General features: G+C 41.7%; 1 protein-coding gene across 1 annotated transcript in view; it reads right to left on the minus strand.

Annotated features, from left to right (window-relative positions):
• LOC137040526 (polyamine-modulated factor 1-binding protein 1) overlaps window positions 1–20,813 on the minus strand; it is a 319,746-nt gene that overhangs the window by 17,210 nt on the left and 281,723 nt on the right. The window contains exons 21-28 of the mRNA XM_067416248.1: window positions 16,851–17,004; window positions 13,132–13,257; window positions 11,974–12,141; window positions 11,726–11,893; window positions 7,288–7,455; window positions 7,034–7,206; window positions 2,450–2,524; window positions 2,199–2,280 (exon numbers count right to left, since the gene is read on the minus strand). Of these exons, the coding sequence (XP_067272349.1) occupies window positions 2,199–2,280; window positions 2,450–2,524; window positions 7,034–7,206; window positions 7,288–7,455; window positions 11,726–11,893; window positions 11,974–12,141; window positions 13,132–13,257; window positions 16,851–17,004 (1,114 nt within the window). The remainder of the gene's footprint in view (window positions 1–2,198; window positions 2,281–2,449; window positions 2,525–7,033; window positions 7,207–7,287; window positions 7,456–11,725; window positions 11,894–11,973; window positions 12,142–13,131; window positions 13,258–16,850; window positions 17,005–20,813) is intronic.

The following is a 20,813-nucleotide window of genomic DNA, read 5'->3' on the forward strand; positions in this document are numbered from 1 at the left end:
CAAATTAACCAATAATCAGATAACAAGGGGGAGGGAACTGACAGGGACACGAGCACATGCTCAACATAACAAAACCCACAAGTGCACACAAGACAGGACAGGCATGTGACAAAAAGGAAGTAGAGTGAGTTTGGCAAAAGGCAGATTTCGAACCTAGGGTCAATTTGTGTCAAAGTTTGAGCAAATGCGTTTTACTCCTACAGTATTGTTGCTATAAATGATTCTGTGTTTTATGTAATTATGTCAGGCCCAACTAGACGTTTTGTAAACAAGGCAATATATTTTTATACTTAATGTAAACGGCAGTTACTCCAGTAAAAACTTTCTGGGAGAGGACCCACCCACATTTTTTTGCTTTCATTTGCTGACAAATTAAGACTAGCACTTAACTATTGTTTTTATTATTATTAGTACATTTAAAGCAGCACTTGGTAACTTTTGCTCTCGGGGTCCCACTACAGTTCTCACTACTGTCCTCAACTACTGTCGTCAGCTCCGTCATCCTACAACAGGGGATGCCATCGCGCGTGCATTTGTTGACATTACAACCCTGATAGCCCTGAACTAGTGATGCGCGGGTCGTCTCATAACCCGCGGACCCCGTATGTCTATTTAATGGTGGGTGCGGGCAGGTTGTAAAAATATATACAATGGTGCGGGGCGGGACAAAGTTGGGCTCGCACGTCCGAATTTAAGGAAGTGTGGGTGTTGGTGGAAGTGACGTATATGCCGTAAAGCAGTCGAATTTTGTAGTTCTTTTTGTTCTCGGGTTACTACCCGAAACCCGAAGTTTAAAAGTACGATTAAAAACGATACAGACCCCATCAGGCTATGGCGGACGTGTCATTCAACCTATTGTAAGTCGATTTATCATCACAAGAGTCTGAAAAATATATTATGAAGGTTGAAAAGTTACCTAGTGCTGCTTTAAAAAAATACTTTGTTGCAGGCGGTTGCCCTTTTGGATAAAGGCGTCTGCTAAATGATTATAGCGCATATTGCAGTTTAGAGTCTCTAGTGTGTCAATTTATAGAAAAATTATCTAGGAACTAGATTTTAAAAGATACTCATAATTACACTAATAAGGCTTCTGGAGTCGTTTTTGTGAGAAAATTTGACTTCCGCATCTAAAAATGCCAGAGCCGGAAGTGACATAACGGGAGGAAGTGCAGTCAATTTCAACGATAGGAAACAATGGATCGCAATGACAGTTCAGACGCTTAGGAAATTATGAATGTTTATTCATACTTATATGGCAGACCACATTCATACAATTATGACACAATTAAGAACAGGCATGGATTAGACGGAACAATGGTCAAAGGAGACAAACTGAGTTGTTGTGTGAGGTGAAACAGTGGCGAACAGGTGTCTAGGTGAGAGACCAGTGTTAGCTAATGATATAACATCATGTACACTAGCCAACGATATGAACACTGCGCTCAGATCACAATACTGTACAGATTATTATCATGTATCAGGCAATAGCAAAGCTGGTATTGGTCATAGGAGTATTGATTCTTACCAATAGCAGAAACTAATGAGCTTTGACCATCAGGCATAAGTCACATTTGTTAATATCTGACCACACTAAAAGTTATGTGATATAACGGTAGCGTTAGGTTTCTCATCATGACTAACTTGGCCATTAGCAATTGTTTAAAAAACAAGACTTATGGTGCAGTGTTCATGTTTTCTTCGAGCTACTAACGTACGAATACTAACCCATTATGCTCTGAACCAACACAGAGCCTGGCAAACGACTCCCTCTCGTGACGTAATATGACGCGATGTTGAAAAAAAGCACTTTTTATAAACAGCCAACAAAACGGCCACTTTATCTACTAAATTTGTGCTCTTATGTCTTTTTAAAACTGTTTAAATCCTGCATTAGCTTTCATATGGTATTTTCATACAAGATTATATATTCATTTTTAATTATTTCTTTTTTTTACCTTAAATATGCCCTTTAACTGTAAATGTAAACTTAAAAACTTTTTTTGGTCAACTATCCCTTTAACTAAAGTAATAAAGTAGTTAACTAATGAAACCTTATTGTCAAGTGTTAATGCATCACAGTACGGAATTAAAGTGAGTCAACTTTCCTGCTGACTTCAACTTAAAAACTGATGCTGATAAAAAAAAATCCATGGACACACTGGAGTGTGTTTAGGGCTTTTCGCTGGAGTGTGTGTTACCTTCAGTCTCTCTGCTTCCATTCTCTCTGCTTTCAGCTTCCTGATTTCCCCCTGTAAACCCTTCACATTCTCCTGAAGGTGCCTGCATGAAGACAGGACAAACATTACAGCCTAATCCCATTTCACAAGTGTAGCCTCTCTCCATATGTTTGCATGCACATTCCCTGCTACTTGGATCTAAAATCCATGTTTGTACACACTCCAAGCTGAGAGGAGCGGAAACAGCTTTGGACAGGGTGAGCGGGGCTTACTCTCTCTCAGCTGTCAGGTGGATGATCTTCCTGCTCTGGTCTTTGATCTTGAGTGCCAGTTTCTCATTAGTGTGCCTGGAGTGGAGCAGGGGCAGAGATAATGGGCTGCAGTGAGGAAGCTGCGAGCTGCTGTCACAATGAACCATGATGCTGAATGATAATGATACAGCCATTATAACACAGCCTCTCTCTGGATGCAAAAGTTCTGATTCGCCACGTACACTTTCTATACTCTGTGAATGTATATACTGGTTCCAGTAGAAACCATACACTGTAACATGTCATACAATCAGTGACATGTAATGCAGTAAGAAGCCACATTTGATGTTAAGTAAAGGGAAACACACAGCTAGATCATTATTGCAAAATAAAGACCAAAAGGGTGGTTAAGTAGGTATAATGGGGTTTATTAGACAATAATGTCTGACTATGACTGAATAATGTCTTTATGTCTGACTGCGCAATATCTGTATGCAATATTACACGGCTCTTTACAAAAAAATATACATATACAAGATATTATTTTCGCGTGGACATGAAATAATAAATTGGGTTAAAATTAGTTAGTTATGCAGACGGTGGAGGAGGAGGGATATCAGAGAGATTAAAGTAAATACACTGTAAAAACTTATTCAAGTAGATTCTACAGAAATGCTACTAAAAAAGTATCTATGTATCTAAGTTTCTTTCTATCTGTGTGTGAAATTTACAAGCGATGCTTGAATGATTTTTTTAGCATGTTTATAGAAAAACAATATAGCATTTATTCGTTTTGAACTAGCTTTTATTGGTATATTTTCAGTTTTCTTTTAATTTTTCTTCAGTTATTAGTAATTTTTAATTTAATTTCTATTATTTTTATTTTCAGTTTGAGTTTGAGTAAATTTAGAACTAATTGTTAAGACTAAATATATACACACACAATGGTTAGGCATACCATTATGATGACTGACAGGTGAAGTGAATAAGTGAATAACACTGATTATCTCTTCATCACAGCACCTGTTAGTGAGTGGGATATATTAGGCAGCAAGTGAACAGTTTGTCCTCAAAGGTAATGTGTCCGAAGCAAGAAAAATGGGTAAAGGTTAAAGATTTGAGCGAGTTTGTGTCACGTCACAGACAAAGGAAAAGGGTGCGAGGACTCAAGTGCAGAAAAGAATTGGTAATTTATTATAAAAAGAAACATAAATACCAAACAAAACCCACAAGGGGGCAAAATAAGCAATCAAAACATAAACTCAAAAACATACCAGAACAGAATCACGGGGAGGACGGGAGACGCAGACATTACACAAGGATCCAACACAGACTGACAAACACAAGGAGATTATAAAGGGAAGAAATCAAGAGGGAACAGGTGGGAGAATTCAACACTAATCAGATAACAAGGGGGAGGGATCAGACAATGACAGGAGCACATGCAAGACATGACAAAACCCACATGTGCACACAAGACAGGACAGGCATGTGACATTACCCCCTCCTTAAGGAGCGGCTACCAGACGCTCCACTAGGGACGGGCGGGACAGACCAGGGCGGGACGGGAGGGACAGACCAGGGCGGGACGGGAGGGACAGACCAGGGCGGGACGGGAGGGACAGACCAGGGGGGCACGGGAGGGATAGACCAGGGGGGCACGGGAGGGACAGACCAGGGGGGCACGGGAGGGACAGACCAGGGGGGCACGGGAGGGACAGACCAGGGGGGCACGGGGGAAACAAACAAGGAAGGAACAGAAGAGGGAGGGGTAAACAAGGGAGGGACAAGGAAAACAAAAAGTTCAGGAGGCCATGGTGGCCCACAAAGTTCGAATGGCCAGGGCGGCCCGCCGAGTTCGGGAGGCCCACCGAGTTCAAGCGGACGGGGCGGCCCGGAGAGTTCAGGCAGCCAGGGCGGCGCGGGTAGAGCAGAACTCCTGGGTAGTGCGGCCAGTGCAGGGAGCGCCAGGGAGGTGCGGCGAGAGCAGGACGCCTCTGCGGCGCACGGAGAGCAGGGCGCCTCAGCGGCGCACGGAGAGCAGGGCGCCTCAGCGGCGCACGGAGAGCAGGACGCCTCAGCGGCGCACGGAGAGCAGGACGCCTCAGCGGCGCACGGAGAGCAGGGCGCCTCAGCGGCGCACGGAGAGCAGGACGCCTCAGTGGCGCACGGAGAGCAGGACGCCTCAGCGGCGCACGGAGAGCAGGACGCCTCAGCGGCGCACGGAGAGCAGGACGCCTCAGCGGCGCACGGAGAGCAGGACGCCTCAGCGGCGCAGGGAGAGCAGGACGCCTCAGCGGCGCAGGCAGGGCGTTGGGGAAACTTCTCCAGTCCAGCAGCATCCACCGGCACTGGGACCACCAGAATACGATCTGCTGGCATTGGGACCACCGAAACATGATCTGCCGGAACTGGGACCACCGGAACACGATCCACCGGCACAAGGACCACCGGAACACGATCCACCGGCACAGGGACCACCGGAACACAATCCACTGGCACAGGGACCACCGGCACACGATCCACCGGAACTGAGACCACCGGAACTGCCTCCGGGGCTTCGGATAAAGCCCTGTGCTCCTTCCACGCATGCAGGACTGCCACCACAAAGCATCCCATCACAGCCCTCCAGGCCGTTTCCGGACTCGGGACCACCTGAACGGAGTCCACCGGCACAGGGACCACCGGAACGGAGTCCACCGGCACAGGGACCACCGGAACACGATCCACCGGCACAGGGACCACCGGAGAACGATCCACCGGCACAGGGACCACCGGAACACGATCCACCGGCACAGGGACCACCGGAGAACGATCCACCGGCACAGGGACCACCGGAGCACGATCCACCGGAACTGGGACCACCGGAGTGGTGGATGACACCCTGTGCTTCTCCCAAGCATACAGGACTGCCACCACAAACCCTCCCATTACGGCCCTCCAGGCCATGTCTGGACTCGGGATTCCCGGACTCGGGACCCCCGGAACTGGAACCGAGGGAGAACTTCTCTGCTGAGTCCTCATTGTAGGGTTGGATCCTTCTGTCACGTCACAGACAAAGGAAAAGGGTGCGAGGACTCAAGTGCAGAAAAGAATTGGTAATTTATTATAAAAAGAAACATAAATACCAAACAAAACCCACAAGGGGGCAAAATAAGCAATCAAAACATAAACTCAAAAACATACCAGAACAGAATCACGGGGAGGACGGGAGACGCAGACATTACACAAGGATCCAACACAGACTGACAAACACAAGGAGATTATAAAGGGAAGAAATCAAGAGGGAACAGGTGGGAGAATTCAACACTAATCAGATAACAAGGGGGAGGGATCAGACAATGACAGGAGCACATGCAAGACATGACAAAACCCACATGTGCACACAAGACAGGACAGGCATGTGACAGTTTGACAATGGCCAAATTGTGATAGCTAGATGACATGCAGCTCTTGTGGGGTGTTCCCGGTCTGCAGTGGTCAGTATCTATCAAAAGTGGTTCAAGGAAGGAACAGTGGAGAACCGGCCACAGCGTCATGGGCGGCCAAGGCTCATTGATGCACGTGGGGAGTGAAGGCTGGCCTGTGTGGTTCGACTAAACAGACGAGCTACTATAGCTCAAATTGCTCAAGAAGTTAATGCTGGTTCTGATAGAGAGGTGTCAGAATACACAATGCGTTACAGTTTGTTGCGTATGTGGCTGCGTAGCTGCAGACCAATCACAGTGCCCATGCGGACCCCTGCCCACCACTAAAAAATTCCAAAAGTGGGCCTGTGAGCATCAGAACTGGACCACGGAGCAATGAAAGTATGTGGCCTGTTCTGATGAATCTCATTTTCTTTCACATGAAGTGGATGGCTGGGTGCGTTTGTGTCGCTGACCTGGGGAACACATGGCACCAGGATGCATTATGGGAAGAACGCAAGTTGGCAAATGTTGTGCTGGGAAACCTTGGATCCTGCCATCCATGTGGATGTTACTTTGACACGTACCACCTACCTAAGCATTGTTGCAGACCATGTTTATGGAAATTGCATTCTCTGGTTGCTGTGTCTCTTTCAGCAGGATAATGCTCCTGCCACAAAGCAAAAATGGTTCAGGAATGATTTGAGGAGCACAACAACGAGTTTGTGCTGTTGACTCGGCCTCCAAAGTCCTCAGATCTCAATCCAATCGAGCATCTGTGGGATGAGCTGAACAAACAAGTCCGATCCATGGAGGTCGCATCTCGCAACTCTTGGTGCAAGATACCACAGCACACCTTGGACACATGTACTCCACTAGACACACAGCAGTCTAGTGGAGTACATGCCTTGATGGGTCAGTATACAATATCAGATCAATATTAGGTAATGTTATGCCTAATCGGTGTGTACTGTATATATATATATATATATATATACACAAACCGACACACACACACACACACACACATATATATATATATAAATATAAACTATTTGATTGTAGAATAATTGTAGTGCAATCGACCAATCACAATCAAGTATTTCAGATAGCTGTGCGTTTAGCTTTTTAGACTTAAAAAAGTACTGTAGTAAAGCCAGATGGCAATGTTGTGGAACCGAATGATTGCATGTCTTACTTTTGCTCCTTCACCCATTGGTTCACATTGGTCACGACTAGTTCACTTTCCCTGTGAAGACGAGAGCTGTCACTCCGTGCGTCTCCTAAGCACTGCCGCAAAACATCCACCTCACACACAGCTGCGCTATATTTCTGATCAACACTGTCCATCTGTGAGTGCAACGCCTCAACCTGCACAGGAAGAGACAATTAATCATAAAAACTGATTAAAAAAAAGAATGATATGAATGGTGTGAGGATATGGCGGCTGACCTGAGATACTTTAGCATTGTAGTTCTCTCTGACAGCGGCCATCTCCATCTTTAGCAGCAGCACTTCCTCTTCTATGGCCTGCAGGGCTGTCATGTGCTGCTGTGCCCACTGCTGTGAGCGGGTCAGCTGGGTGTGCAGCTCCGCCAGTCGCCCCTCACACGCCCGAGCCTGAAGCCACAGACGGAGACAGGAATTGGAAGAGAAATGTATAAATCGGATGGTCAAATCTCAAATATATATGCAGAGAATTTAACAACACATTAGCCATTTATTTGTTGACTTTCCTATTCAACAAAGTTTTTAACATTGATAATAATAAGAAATGTTTCCTATAACAAAATGTTATATTGATATTAGTTTGGAATATTTAAGATTTTAAAATGTAGTAAAATGAAAATTATATAGCAACTATAGTTTTATATAGCAACTAATAATAATTCAATGTCTTTTTTATCAATTAAATGCAGTGCTGGTGAAAAGAAAGGTCTTTTTTTAAAAAAACATTATGAAAAAATCATCATTATTCCAAACTTTACATACACACAAAAATACATATGTATAATTTACTATCTTTGTGTGTTCTTTACACTGTACAAACGGTATATTCATATTTTAAACCATTTTAATTACAAGGACTCTATACAACCACATTTACATTGTAATAACAGTGTAATACCCATGTCGTTAGAATATAATAGACTTTATTGTCTCATTCCAGGGAAATTTACATACATACATACATAAAAGGCCTACATTCTAATATATGAAATATAGCATATATCTCAGACATAAGATTCATAAGATTAGGGTTTTGTCACTTCAAAACCCTAAATCGTTATTTCGTTTTTCAAATATGTATCCTCATAAATCATATAAACAAGCACACATAAACACACAAACACATTTTTTTGTTAAATGTTTTATTGGGACATTCTATAGATATAATGACACATTTGTTATGCTTTACAAACTATGTTCTATCCCCTAACCCTAAAACCCAGTATACTTTGGCCGTGTGTGCCCCCGTGGTGTTCATCATAAGGAAGGTTAGTGGACATCCGCACACCCTGGCTGCGTGAAGCCTAATTCTCACTGCATAAGACTGACGGACGGTGCACATACAACATACAACCAAGACAGAAGAGTCACAACAATTGTACCGCGGATGTGTCGAACTCAGCCCTCCGCGGTTAAGTATACTTTAAAAGCTGCGCAGACATGACTGCGCACAACACGTGTCTGGATACGGCTATACCCGGGCCTTAACCCTACCCCAAAAACGTACTGCATTTTGACATTTTCAAAAAACATCACTTAGTATGATTTATAGGCTGTTTTCCTCATGGAGATTAAAAAAATGTCCCCACAAGGACAAGGATTTCATATAACGCCATCTTTGTGGGTGCATTTTGTCCCCATAATGTAGGATTACCTGAAACAAGCACGCACGCACACACACACGGGGTAATATGTTGATAATATTCCGGAGGACACAATAAAGTTGCGTTAAAATCTCTATCCCTGAACAAATCACTATTACACTCTTATGATGTGGCAAATCTATAGCAGCTCAAACAATTTTACCTCAAATGACATGTCAGGTTTTCAGCATATGAGAATTCAGTTTAAATTAAAAGGCAGACTAGTTTAATGGCTAGTAACGCTGTCAGTGCGCAAGACGGTAGAGCGCAGTGACCTTTACCCAGAGCGCACACACTGCAGAGGAGCCAATAAAAGGCCATAAAGAAAAGGAGAAAGACAATTAAAATGCTGTGTGTGTGTGTGTGAGAGAGAGAGAAAGCGGGTTATGATGTAGTCACCTGTGCAGCTTTATATCCAACTCTAATCCCTCTGTGATCCCACACACACACTCAAATGAGATTCTCAACTCATCAGTTTCTTCAATTCACACCTGATTTATAGACGGGGGATGGAGTGTATTTGCAAACACACACACACCTCACTGTAATCATAGCATCTCTACCAACCAACACAAATACACACTCACACACACACTCTATATGAATGCACAACCTTATGCAACCGTAATTATGTGCCAGGCAGACAAACACACACACACACACAGAAATGATAGCCGCCTTTATTCTCGCGTCTGTCTCCCCCCGCTTCCCCGCATGCTGCGTTCCACACGACTGGCGAGAATCATTACCGGCCTTCCTCTGATACGGCTGCAGCACCAACAGCAATTATTTTTAAAAGCCAGAGCTGAAAACAGACAACCGATGCACAACACACGCGCATAATCATTATTTCTGCAGTCCGACCGGTGGTGCAGTGTGTGTATGTTTTTGAGTGCATGTATACATTAGGGTCTGGACAGTGTGCAGACACTTTATTTTTTTATTTTTCAGTTTTATTGTTATCCTGCAGAGTTTGCTGACCATAAAACGGCAAGGATGGTTATCCAAAACCAATTAGAGTTACCCTACGACGGTACTGACAGCACTTAAAGAATGAGAGTGAGTGGTTTAAATAACTACACTGGCCCTGCTGTCTGAAGGAGCACTGCAGTTTTGCACATATTTCAGGTACTTCAGGACAAAGTGTCACATAGGGGTTTGCCAAAGTCAGAGAACTCCCTACTTACGAACATGGTTGGTTCTGGACATTTTTATCAACTGATCAGATTTTAGGATTAGGTTTGGGATTGTGGGATCAAAAACATTATAATTAGCCAAACATTCCCCTCTGAATTTAGGAGGTACTTCACCCAAACCAGAAAATTCTGTCATCATTTAGTCGCCCTCATGTCATTCCAAACCCAAGACTTTAGTTCACTTTAAAACCCAAATTAAGACCTGAGAGGTTTCTCTCCCTCCTTTTGAACGTCCAAGTAACCAAAACTATAGATATATATATATATATAGAAGATATATATATATATATATATATATATATATATATATATATATATATATATATATATATATATATATCGTGCAAAATTATTCGGCCCCTTTACTTTCAGTGCAGCAAACTCTCTCCAGAAGTTCAGTGAGGATCTCTGAATGATCCCGAGTTGACCTAAATGACTAATGATGATAAATAGAGTCCACCTTTGTGTAATCAAGTCTCTATATAAATGCACCTGCACTGTGATAGTCTCAGAGGTCCGTTTAAAGTGCAGAGAGCATCATGAAGAACAAGGACTAGAACAAGAAGCTCATACAAGGAGAAGACTGATCAGAGATGCAGCCAAGAGGCCCATGATCACTCTGGATGAACTGCAGAGATCTACAGCTGAGGTGGGAGACTCTGTCCATAAGACAACAATCAGTCATATACTGCACAAATCTGGCCTTTATGGAAGAGTGGCAAGAAGAAAGCCATTTCTTAAAGATATCCATAAAAAGTGTCGTTTAAAGTTTGCCATAAGCCACCTGGGAGACACACCAAACATGTGGAAGAAGGTGCTCTGGTCAGATGAAACAAACTTGAACTTTTTGGCCAACAATGCAAAATGTTATGTTTGGCGTAAAAGCAACACAGCTCATCACCCTGAACATACCATCCCCACTGTCAAACATGGTGGTGACAGCATCATGGTTTGGGCCTGCTTTTCTTCAGCAGGGACAGGGAAGATGGTTAAAATTGATGGAGCCAAATACAGGACCATTCTGGAAGAAAACCTGATGGAGTCTGCAAAAGACCTGAGACTGGGACGGAGATTTGTCTTCAAACAAGACAATGATCCAAAACATAAAGCAAAATCTACAATGCAATGGTTCAAAAATAAACATATCCAGGTGTTAGAAAGGCCAAGTCAAAGTCCAGACCTGAATCCACTCGAGAATCTGAGGAAAGAACTGAAAACTGCTGTTCACAAAAGCTCTCCATCCATCCAACCTCACTGAGCTCAAGCTGTTCTGCAAGGAGGAATGGGCAAAAATTTCAGTCTCTCGATGTGCAAAACTGATAGAGACATACCCCAAGAGACTTACAGCTGTAATCGCAGCAAAAGGTGGCGCTACAAAGTATTAACTTAAGGGGGCCGAATAATTTTGCACGCCCAATTTTTCACTTTTTGATTTGTTAAAAAAGTTTGAAATATCCAATAAATTTTGTTTTATATCTTTATGTTTGAAGCCTGAAATGTGGCAAAAGGTCGCAAAGTTCAAGGGGGCCGAATACTTTCGCAAGGCACTGTATTACACTGCCATTTTTACATATTCCATTTCTAATTAAATTAAGACCATATACATCTACTATACAAAGCTGCAAAAAACATCAGTCATTAAATAAGTGGCTGGTGTTCATAGCTCAGAGAGTACAGCAATGCTGAGATAATGGCTTTGACTACCAGGGACTATATGAACTAATAAAAACATTTATATAATGTTGAATGCAGTGTAAATTGCTTTGGATAAAAGCATGCATCCCGCTATGGCAGTCAGGCTGCGCTCTGCCTCAGTCTTACCTCCTCTTGAGAGCACCTGCTCTCATTGTGCACTCTCTGAAGATCTGCACTCATCTGTCGGACTCGCTCCTCTTGAGCCGCCCTCTCCTCCGTCAGCTGGATCAGGCACTGCTGCAGACGGGCCTGCTCACTCCTCTGGGCCGACACCTCTCGACTGTACTCGGCCAGCTAGAACACACAGAACAGATGTTGATATTTGTCTCCAGTGTGATAGGCACCATTCACGTTGTGGAAGATTCACGTCATACCAGCTCCATATACTCTTTATGAGAGCCGTGTGCTGTGCTGAGCTCCAGTCTCAGCTCTCTCCCTCTCTGATCCGCTTTGGCTGCCTCTCGTACCCCCTGCCGCCACTTCTCCCGCTCCTGCTCAAGATCCAGCTTCAGCTTGGACACTGTAGCCTGAAGACTGCTCACCTGAGCCAAAGAAAAAGCAACAAATGCCATATTTATCATACACTACACTACATACACTACCATTCAAAAGTCAGGGGTTAGTAAGACTTTATATACATTCATCATTTTTATTTTTCATTAAAGAATTCTGGAGAAAAGTATTAGTTTCCACAAAAAAATTAAGCAACACAAATGTTTTCAACATTTAACAATAATAAAGTTTTAAAAACACACACAAAAAACACTTTCAATGATACATTATTTATTCATCTCAAATTCTTGTTAGCTCAGGTCCATTAAATGATAATACAATTTTTTTATTTTATTTGAATCATATATTAGTAACTATTGAAATTAACGTTAACTTAAATTGATAAATGCTTTAAATAGTATTTTTTATTGTTAGCACATGTTAACTAATGTAGATGTAACGTAGAGTAGTGAAACAATTTATCGTTTTCACAAAAATATTTAGCAGCATAACTGTTTTCAACATTGATATTAATAATGAATGTTTCTTCAGCAGCAAATCAGCATATTAAAATGATTTCTGAAGGATCATGTGGCACTGAAGATTGGAGTAATGATGCTGAAAATTCAGCTTTTGATCACAATACTAAATTACAGTTTGAAATATATTAAAATATAAAACAGTTATTTTAAATTTAATTTTAATAATATTGTACAATATTTATGTTTTTACTATATTTCTGATCAAATAAATGCAGCCTTGAAGAGCAGAAAAGACTTAAAAGAAAAAGAAAAAAAAAACATTAGGAAATGTTACCAACCCCAAACTTTTAACGCTATCATAAAATATCACAAAACATCTTCTCTAAACATTTCCTTTTCCGAGGTTAGCCAATATGGTTAACCTTGGAAAAGGAACTTTGATCTTAGTAAATTATAGTCTGATGATATAGTCTAACCACCAATTTGTAGCAGCTAATGACTATGTACAATCAGCATCAGTTGAGGCTAGCTTATTAATATGTGGCGTTCCCATAATACCTCTTGGTGGTGTTTTTGCTCCTGGTCATCTCTGGTCTCCAGTTGTCTTCTGCACAGCGTCAGCTGAGTCTGGCAGTTCAGCCCTTCCTCCTGTAGTGTGTTCATAAGCTTCTCCTGTTCACACAGCTACACAAAGAGAAGGCCAGCTAACAATCACTTTCTTAAATTAGACTCTTTATCTATATCTAGAATCAGTTTTTGAATTAATTTTGTTTTTGTACATTGTTAAATTTTTGTTCTCCCTATTTGGTGTATACTTTAAATGGCAATATCATTAGTTGTTCTCATTTTTAGAAATACTAGCTAGATAATAGATATTCTGCTTTCATATCACTTTTTGTGGAAGAATGGTTGGGAGGAAGCATGAAGGATAATTTCCAAACACAAATTAGCACCTCCTGAGCTTAAATTCATTGAAAGCCTTTGGGATGTGCTGGAAGAGACTTTACAAAGTGATGGACTCTTGAATTGTCAATACAAGATCTGGACCAAATATTGATGCACCTCTTGATGGAAATATAAGTTGTTGTCCATGAAGAGGTGCATACATTTCAGATCTTGAGATCTTGTGTTGGCAAAAATAATCACTGCAATAATAATCCAGTCATAGGGCCCTATCTTGCACTCAGCGCAATTGACTTTGTACACCGACGCATGTGTCATTCCTATTTTGCACCCGCGCAAAGCGCGCTTTTCCCTCCACAGAAGCACGACGCTAAACTAGTGAATGAACTTGCGCTCCCTGGGCGGTTCAGCGCAAAAAAGGAGGCGTGTTCCGGCGCAAACAATCCCTGGTGCTATTTTGCTGTTCCATTAAACAATTGCGCCACTGACGAGAAAAAAACTAGTCTAAAGTCAGTGGCGCGTTGCGCGTTGTTCATTATGCTATTTTAAGGGCGCATGCTTGACCATAATGTATAGCGTGCACAACGCGCATACACTTTGCTCATGAAATCTACACAGATGCAACAGTTATTTTTGCAAATTTTAATATTAACAAATGAGATGACGGAAATCATTGTGGTGTGCCACAAAGATGTGAAAAAATAGCATAAAGGCATAAATCTAGCTTACAAATTATTCAGGCTAATTGTAGTGGCAAGACATATATGTATATAAGGACATCTGACAAATTGGTTTGTCAATCATGAACCAGGAAAAAAAATCGACTGAAAAACTGAAAAAACTGTTTAACCGACGCCTGTTTAATCAACGCCTGTTAAACCGACGCTGTTTTGGGTGGGTTTCTCCCATCCCCATACAACACAACTTCTCTGTCTTTCACTGCTCTTACAAGAACATCAGTCTCCTCGGCTGTGAACCGCTCCTGGCGTGCGCCTGGTAAATACACCATAATAATAGCAATCCATAATGGAACTTGCGCACCTGCTTTTAAAGGGAATGTTGGATGCCGCTCTGATTTTATTCACGTTACGCCCAAACCACACCTATGAATAATGAAGCTACTTCAGACCAACCCATTTTAGATTTGCGCCGGGCGCAAGAGCCATTTATCCCGCCGGGAAAATAGCAACAGCGCCGAGACCCGCCCACAAAGTTACTTGCGCTTAGCGCTTTGACACTTGCGTTTGAGATCGTTAAAATAGGGCCCATAGACTCTTAAGGCCAGATTTACTAAAGGGCAAATTATCATGAGAGCGCAATTACAAAAAAGCGCAGATGGGAGTGGTCAGCACACTCAGATGAAAGCACACAGACTCAACCGGATCATTTGCATAATGACCAATTCAATCTACCAGTAAATTGACAAGCACAAACCTTAGTAAATCACCTCCCATGATTCATTTAAACACTCTCCTCATATATAAAGAGCACACATATGTCATTCCTGATGCAACAGAACATGCTTCGCTACAAGAAAGAATGGTTGGGAGGAAGCATGAAGAATCATTTCCACACATGAACTGATAGATTTATCATTTATGCAGCTCAGCGATTTTCACTTGATTTTTGCAGAATATCAGAAGTTTATTACAGGGGCAGTTTACTTTGACTACAATCCCTGTTTTTTAATAAGGCCAGACCCGTTATAAAACTAAATATACTCAAATTAATTGAAAAGTTAAATGAAAAGATGTTTTCTGCCGTGATGATGACAGTAGCGCACAACTGTTCCGTACTCAGCGCGGTCTGTAATCACACTGTATGTGTACCGCATCCGAGCCCAACTAAATCGTGCTTTGGCCCATCTCTCCCAAGCGATCACACTAGTCAAATGGACCAGACTTTGGGGGTCAAATGCGCCTCTGTCATGTTTCAGATTGCGTAAGCATTTGCCTATTTAAATCCAAACAGCGAAATTTCATTTATTTCTTTTTTTTGGGCTAGGCTTCAACACAAGAAGTCAGGCAGTTATCTTTTACAGTCTACTCATGATGTCTACAAGACATCGGGTGTCCAAAACATCCACGGGGGAAGAGAAACAGTGAACATCTTCTATTTTCCTGTGCAGAAGCTGAAGGAAAATGTGTTGTTCTGCTTCTTCAAATGAAACACCAGTGTTCACATCACATCCTCAGTAGCTTGACTTTTAAAGAAGAAAAAAACGTGTTAATTAATGAACTCTCAGGCGCAAAGAAGATGACAGCGTAGGCTGCGCTCAACGAGTGACAAAAATAATACCACTTTGAAAACAGCCATTGCACTTTACCACACAGCGTTTTGAATGATCAATCAATCAATTATAGTAACAATTGAACTTTTTATGATTATTTTTTAACAATCAGAAATATGGGGGGACATGTAAATGAGGGGGCCTAGCCCCCCCCCCCCCCACGACCCATTAAGGCTATGCTATGGCATTAAACATTTTTATTTTAAAAATTAATAATCCTCACAATATGCCCCCCTAAGCATCATAGATAAACTGTGAGCTCCACGGCTGACATATTCACTCAGATGGCTGGCTAAATTACAGATATACTCCTACATGATAGATATTAAACTGGGATTAGGGAGATTCATTTGAAACTGCTACTGAGCAAGAGACTTTTGCATCAGATCTATGAAGTTTCCAAAGATAGAAAAGTCAATTTACAACCAGATGAACAGAGTGAATAGCTTTGCTTCAGACTAACATCTCTTCAGCACAGAGAGGAGCACTAAAATCATATTTTCTTCTGATTTGTACATGTTTGCAGCATTTAAACTGTATCGTAACTTGGGGGTGCTAAATTAATTTTCAGCTAAAAACAAAATGATGGTTGATACCTTTTTTCAAAAATGTTTACAAGTTCACACCATTATATAGTGGCGTGCAAAAGTCTAAGGTCACAATTAACCTAACAAATAACGTTTTAAAGTTCAAGGGATTATTACAAAGGAACATTATGATGTAAAATAAAAAGAAGAAATATTTTAAATTCATCAAATTTGTGCGAATGACCACATTACCTGACGGTTAGATGTTCTTGAAGCACAAGATGGATTACTCTCAAATCCTGCTAGATATCACGATCATCAGGTTTTACACAAACATGTGAAGCTTGTGCTCTTCCACAAAGCTAAATACACACATGAGAATGCATACACTGCATACACACATGCAAGCTTGTGCCGTTCCTCAGGCACACTGCAATCAATACAGATCAATACTGGGGATCAGGACCTTAGAGAGGGCTTTGTGAAGCACTTTTGTTGAATAATCCTGTCGTTTAAAGCCCTGAATCAGTGCAGGACGAGTGTGAAATGCCTCTCACCTTAGTCTGCAGGGCTGAGAGGGTCTCTCTGCTGATGTCCAGCTCTTCCTGGATCTGCTGTCTCTCCTGCTGGAGTCTCACAGCTTCCTGTTGAGCATTGAGCACATCATGTCTGCTGCTGCTGGCCTCCGCTCTCAAGCGCTCTACCAGCCTCCTGCAGACAAGCACATGAGTCTTAACTTCCTTCTCTATCAGTCCTGACATGAGTGTACTATAAAGGAGCAACAGGTGTGAGGATGAATCACCACACCATCCTGATGGTCCCCATTTTATGGTGTTTTACATGTAGATCCCTGTTTATTCCTGGTATTAAGATGCATTTTGGCTGATCGGATCACAAGCGGACAACGCTAAATACATGTGTAAACCGGGTCTAAAACGTTTTGAGCTTGTCGAAAACGCATTAGACCAGATTGCTTTCGTAGTGTAGACACTCATGTGGTCGAATGCGTTTACTGACCTAATGTGTAAACAGGTAAGCGCTCTAGCCAGATGAGGTTTAAACTTTGTTGGCTGAAGAAGAAAAACATATAAATCACAATGTTCTCTCACCATTCTTGATTTCAAATACACACTCACAGTGTTTTGCATGTTCATATGTAAATTGTGCAAGCTTATTTTGCCATTAGATTGAAAGATCTGAAAAAAAAAACATATATTTACCCATCCATAGACCTTCCCCTAAAAGAAATCAGGACAGAAGTGGACAAAAGAGACGGATTCAAACACCAGGTGTAAATGGGAATGTGTCTCCCTTGTCTACATGTGATCCGATTGACTAAAACACACCTTAATTCCAGGTGTTATACTATAAAGATGTACTTAAGTCCTTTAAAGTGGGTTAAAACCAAATGGCAACCTTCCGCGATCTCTCTTGAAGCCAATACAGAAGCAATGTAAACTGCAATTCTTCCAGAAGGGAGCAGAATCTCATTGAGCCCCATGTTGAAATTCCCAACTTTACAGCAGAAAAAAACATGTTTACAGCCTGGAACAAATTGTGTTTTTTGTATATACAGCTAATTTTGCCCTTCATGACGACTCTGAGGGTGGTGAATTTTTCTATAACTCATTCGTTTACATTATATAAAGCCTTAAAGTTCTGCATAATTAAGGGTGTGGTTACTTTGAGTGACAGGTGGATAGCCATATATCCGCCGTCTATAGTCATTGCGTCACTTAAGCTCCGCCCACACCACGCCCCATTTTCTGTTGTCCGGGAGTGACAAGCGATGACCGGCTTCAGAACGGCTTCTCGGAATCCTATGGGTGACGTCACGGACACTACGTCCATATTTTTTTTACAGTCTATGGTTAAAACATCAATACATTTTCATTTCATTGCAATTAATGTGCATTTAAGTGTCTGAAAATTTTACATTTAGTTCACACTTAAGTGTATTCTTTTAAAGTATATTATTTCTATAGTAACTTTTTAAAAGTAAGCTAAAATGTCCTTTACATTTACATTTGGGCTGTCTGAGGCCAACTTTCCACGCCAGCGTATAAAAAAATAGTTGCCAGTCACTGCCAGGGTTTTTGACAATTTTCAAAAAAATGTAATAGCCCATAGAATATTTCGTTTAATGAATATCGGAGCATGCAATATATCAAAATAAACATTAAAAATTATTTTAAACAAACAAAAAAGTTTTATTCTAGCTTTTTGAATTCCTTTTTAATCAACACTTGAATAAGCTTCATAAAAACAACAACATTTTGAACAAAAAGCTGAGAAAATCATGTTTTTGGGAAAAACTGTTTTTGGATCAGATTCAGACTGATGATCAAACACAGATGGAGGAGATCAAGTCCATCAACATCCCCAATGCTTCACAATCCTGTAGCTCGTCCTAGGTCCACATTTCCTTCACTAACATCAGGCAGTTTTGATTCATATGCTGTTTAATGATGATTATCATGTTATTATACATATCCATATGATTACATACGATCACTTAGTTTTGATCAGGAGATTCTGTACTCATTCAGAAGATGCGTAATAGCGCCCCCTACCGTCTGACAGTAAAAAAACCAAAACCCGGAAAAATCTGTTTTTGGCCGGGAAGCGTTTTCTCACAAATAACAGAAAATTCCATGTTTGGCGGGGGAAGAGTTAAAAAAAAGCTGGTCTTTTTAGCAGGGCATAGCGTGCAGGATTTTTATTTACAGAAAAATTGTGTATGGGCATGAGAGAATGGGACACTTGAGTCCACAGCAAAACATCTTCACCTTGACTAGTCAGTCAAACAGACCAGAACGCATCTTAATTGAGGCATGATAACATGCAGAAATGGTAAGCACGAAAGAAAGATTCAATTTAATTAGAGAAGGCAAGCGTGAATATTTAATGAGCGGGGCTGAAACTAATTACGACAGCGGGGCGATGATGAGCTCATGCACCGTTTCAGCATGGATCAACAAATCACACCCAACTACAACAAATCAGACCCACCACAGCATCTCAAATCACTCCCAAAACATTGCAAAGCCAAGAGAAAAGCTTATCACAGCAGAAATGAGAGGTGTTGACCAAGCCAAACCTCCTCAAACTTCAGATGAAACCCAAACAAGTGTAGGACAGTCCTAGAGAGGGTGTCTGGGTACCGAAGTGAGCGGTTGACTAGGTGATGTGTCACTTTTTCAGGAGTTGAAGCGCGTGGGGAGATCCCGCAAAAGCCCCACGTGGCTCTCTTGCCTCTTTCTCTGCCATTGGCGAAGTAACAGCTAATCGATTGCTTGCGAAATCCCCCAGCACGCCCTCGCCGGGAATGATCAATATCCCTAGCAATTAGAATCCCCTATCTGCATGGCTGCAGGGACCTCGGGGTAGATCTGTAGCCCACAAACACCCAATTTAGTCCTCAACTTACCACTTAATTACTAAATCCTCTGTAATGTGTATTGGCAGATGGGAAGTTGTGCTGCGCACCAGCGGATGGGTGACTGAACAGGAGACCTTTGGCAAGGTGCTAGTTAAGATGCGCTTGCTCGTCCTCTTCCAGCCAGTTAAACATCTGATTTCACACACGGATCCAGACCCACGGTGATTCCTCCATTGAGCGGCACACCTTCTCACAGGAGGTCAGTAAAAGCAGCACGTCAAGGGTCGTGAAGGCAAAAACACACTCTGAACCGTTCTGAGAATTGCAGCTTCGCTTAATAAAACTCAGTTAGTTAGTGTCAGAGACAGTGGACTGTGCTCATACGCAGGACATGTAAGAGCTTTTGTCTCATTGGGAACACTGTCCGAGTCTCAAACTAATGTCCATTCTTTCACCCCATTACTGTTGCTGCATTCAAGGCCTTTTGGGAAGCTCATACTTATGCTTGCCCGATTTGAGGCTTATTGAATTTTTGTTCAAAAAATCCTCAATTATGTGGATTAATTACGATTATTTTCCTGCTCCTGATAAGAGCCTCCCCAATCCCAAATCGTAAATATAAAACATGAGGCTGTGGCGGCATACCTGCAATAGCCATTGAGAGCAAGCAACCTATCACCAACCGCATGTTGTGTGCTTTTATAGCTGAAACTTGGCAGCCACAAACATGCCACGAAAGTGGAGTATTGAGTATTGGTGTCAATGTGCCAAAGCACTGAAGCGATAGATCCTCAGAGTTGTTTTGGCATTATGGCATCAAATTGTTTTTTGTGTTATACAGCTCTGTCCATAAAACCATAACTTTTGCCAGCTTTGTCAGAAGACTCAAATTTGGTGAAAATTGGACAAATGGTCTAAGAGGAATTTGAAAACATGTTTTTTTAAAAAAAAGATAATAAAAAAGCCGGAGAGAAAGTTTGGCCAAATATGGTATCTATTTTCTCTGCATTACAAAATTAATCTATTAAAACTATTTTAATACAGTTTCAAAAGCTGTTAGCATTTTTGAAAACTGCATTATAACTTTTCGTCCAAAACTTTTTTAGGACTGTCAGGGCATTGTGCCAAATCCACATGC

This window comes from Pseudorasbora parva, chromosome 1 (genome assembly GCF_024679245.1).
Source record: "Pseudorasbora parva isolate DD20220531a chromosome 1, ASM2467924v1, whole genome shotgun sequence".
Taxonomy (NCBI): Eukaryota; Metazoa; Chordata; class Actinopteri; order Cypriniformes; family Gobionidae; genus Pseudorasbora; species Pseudorasbora parva.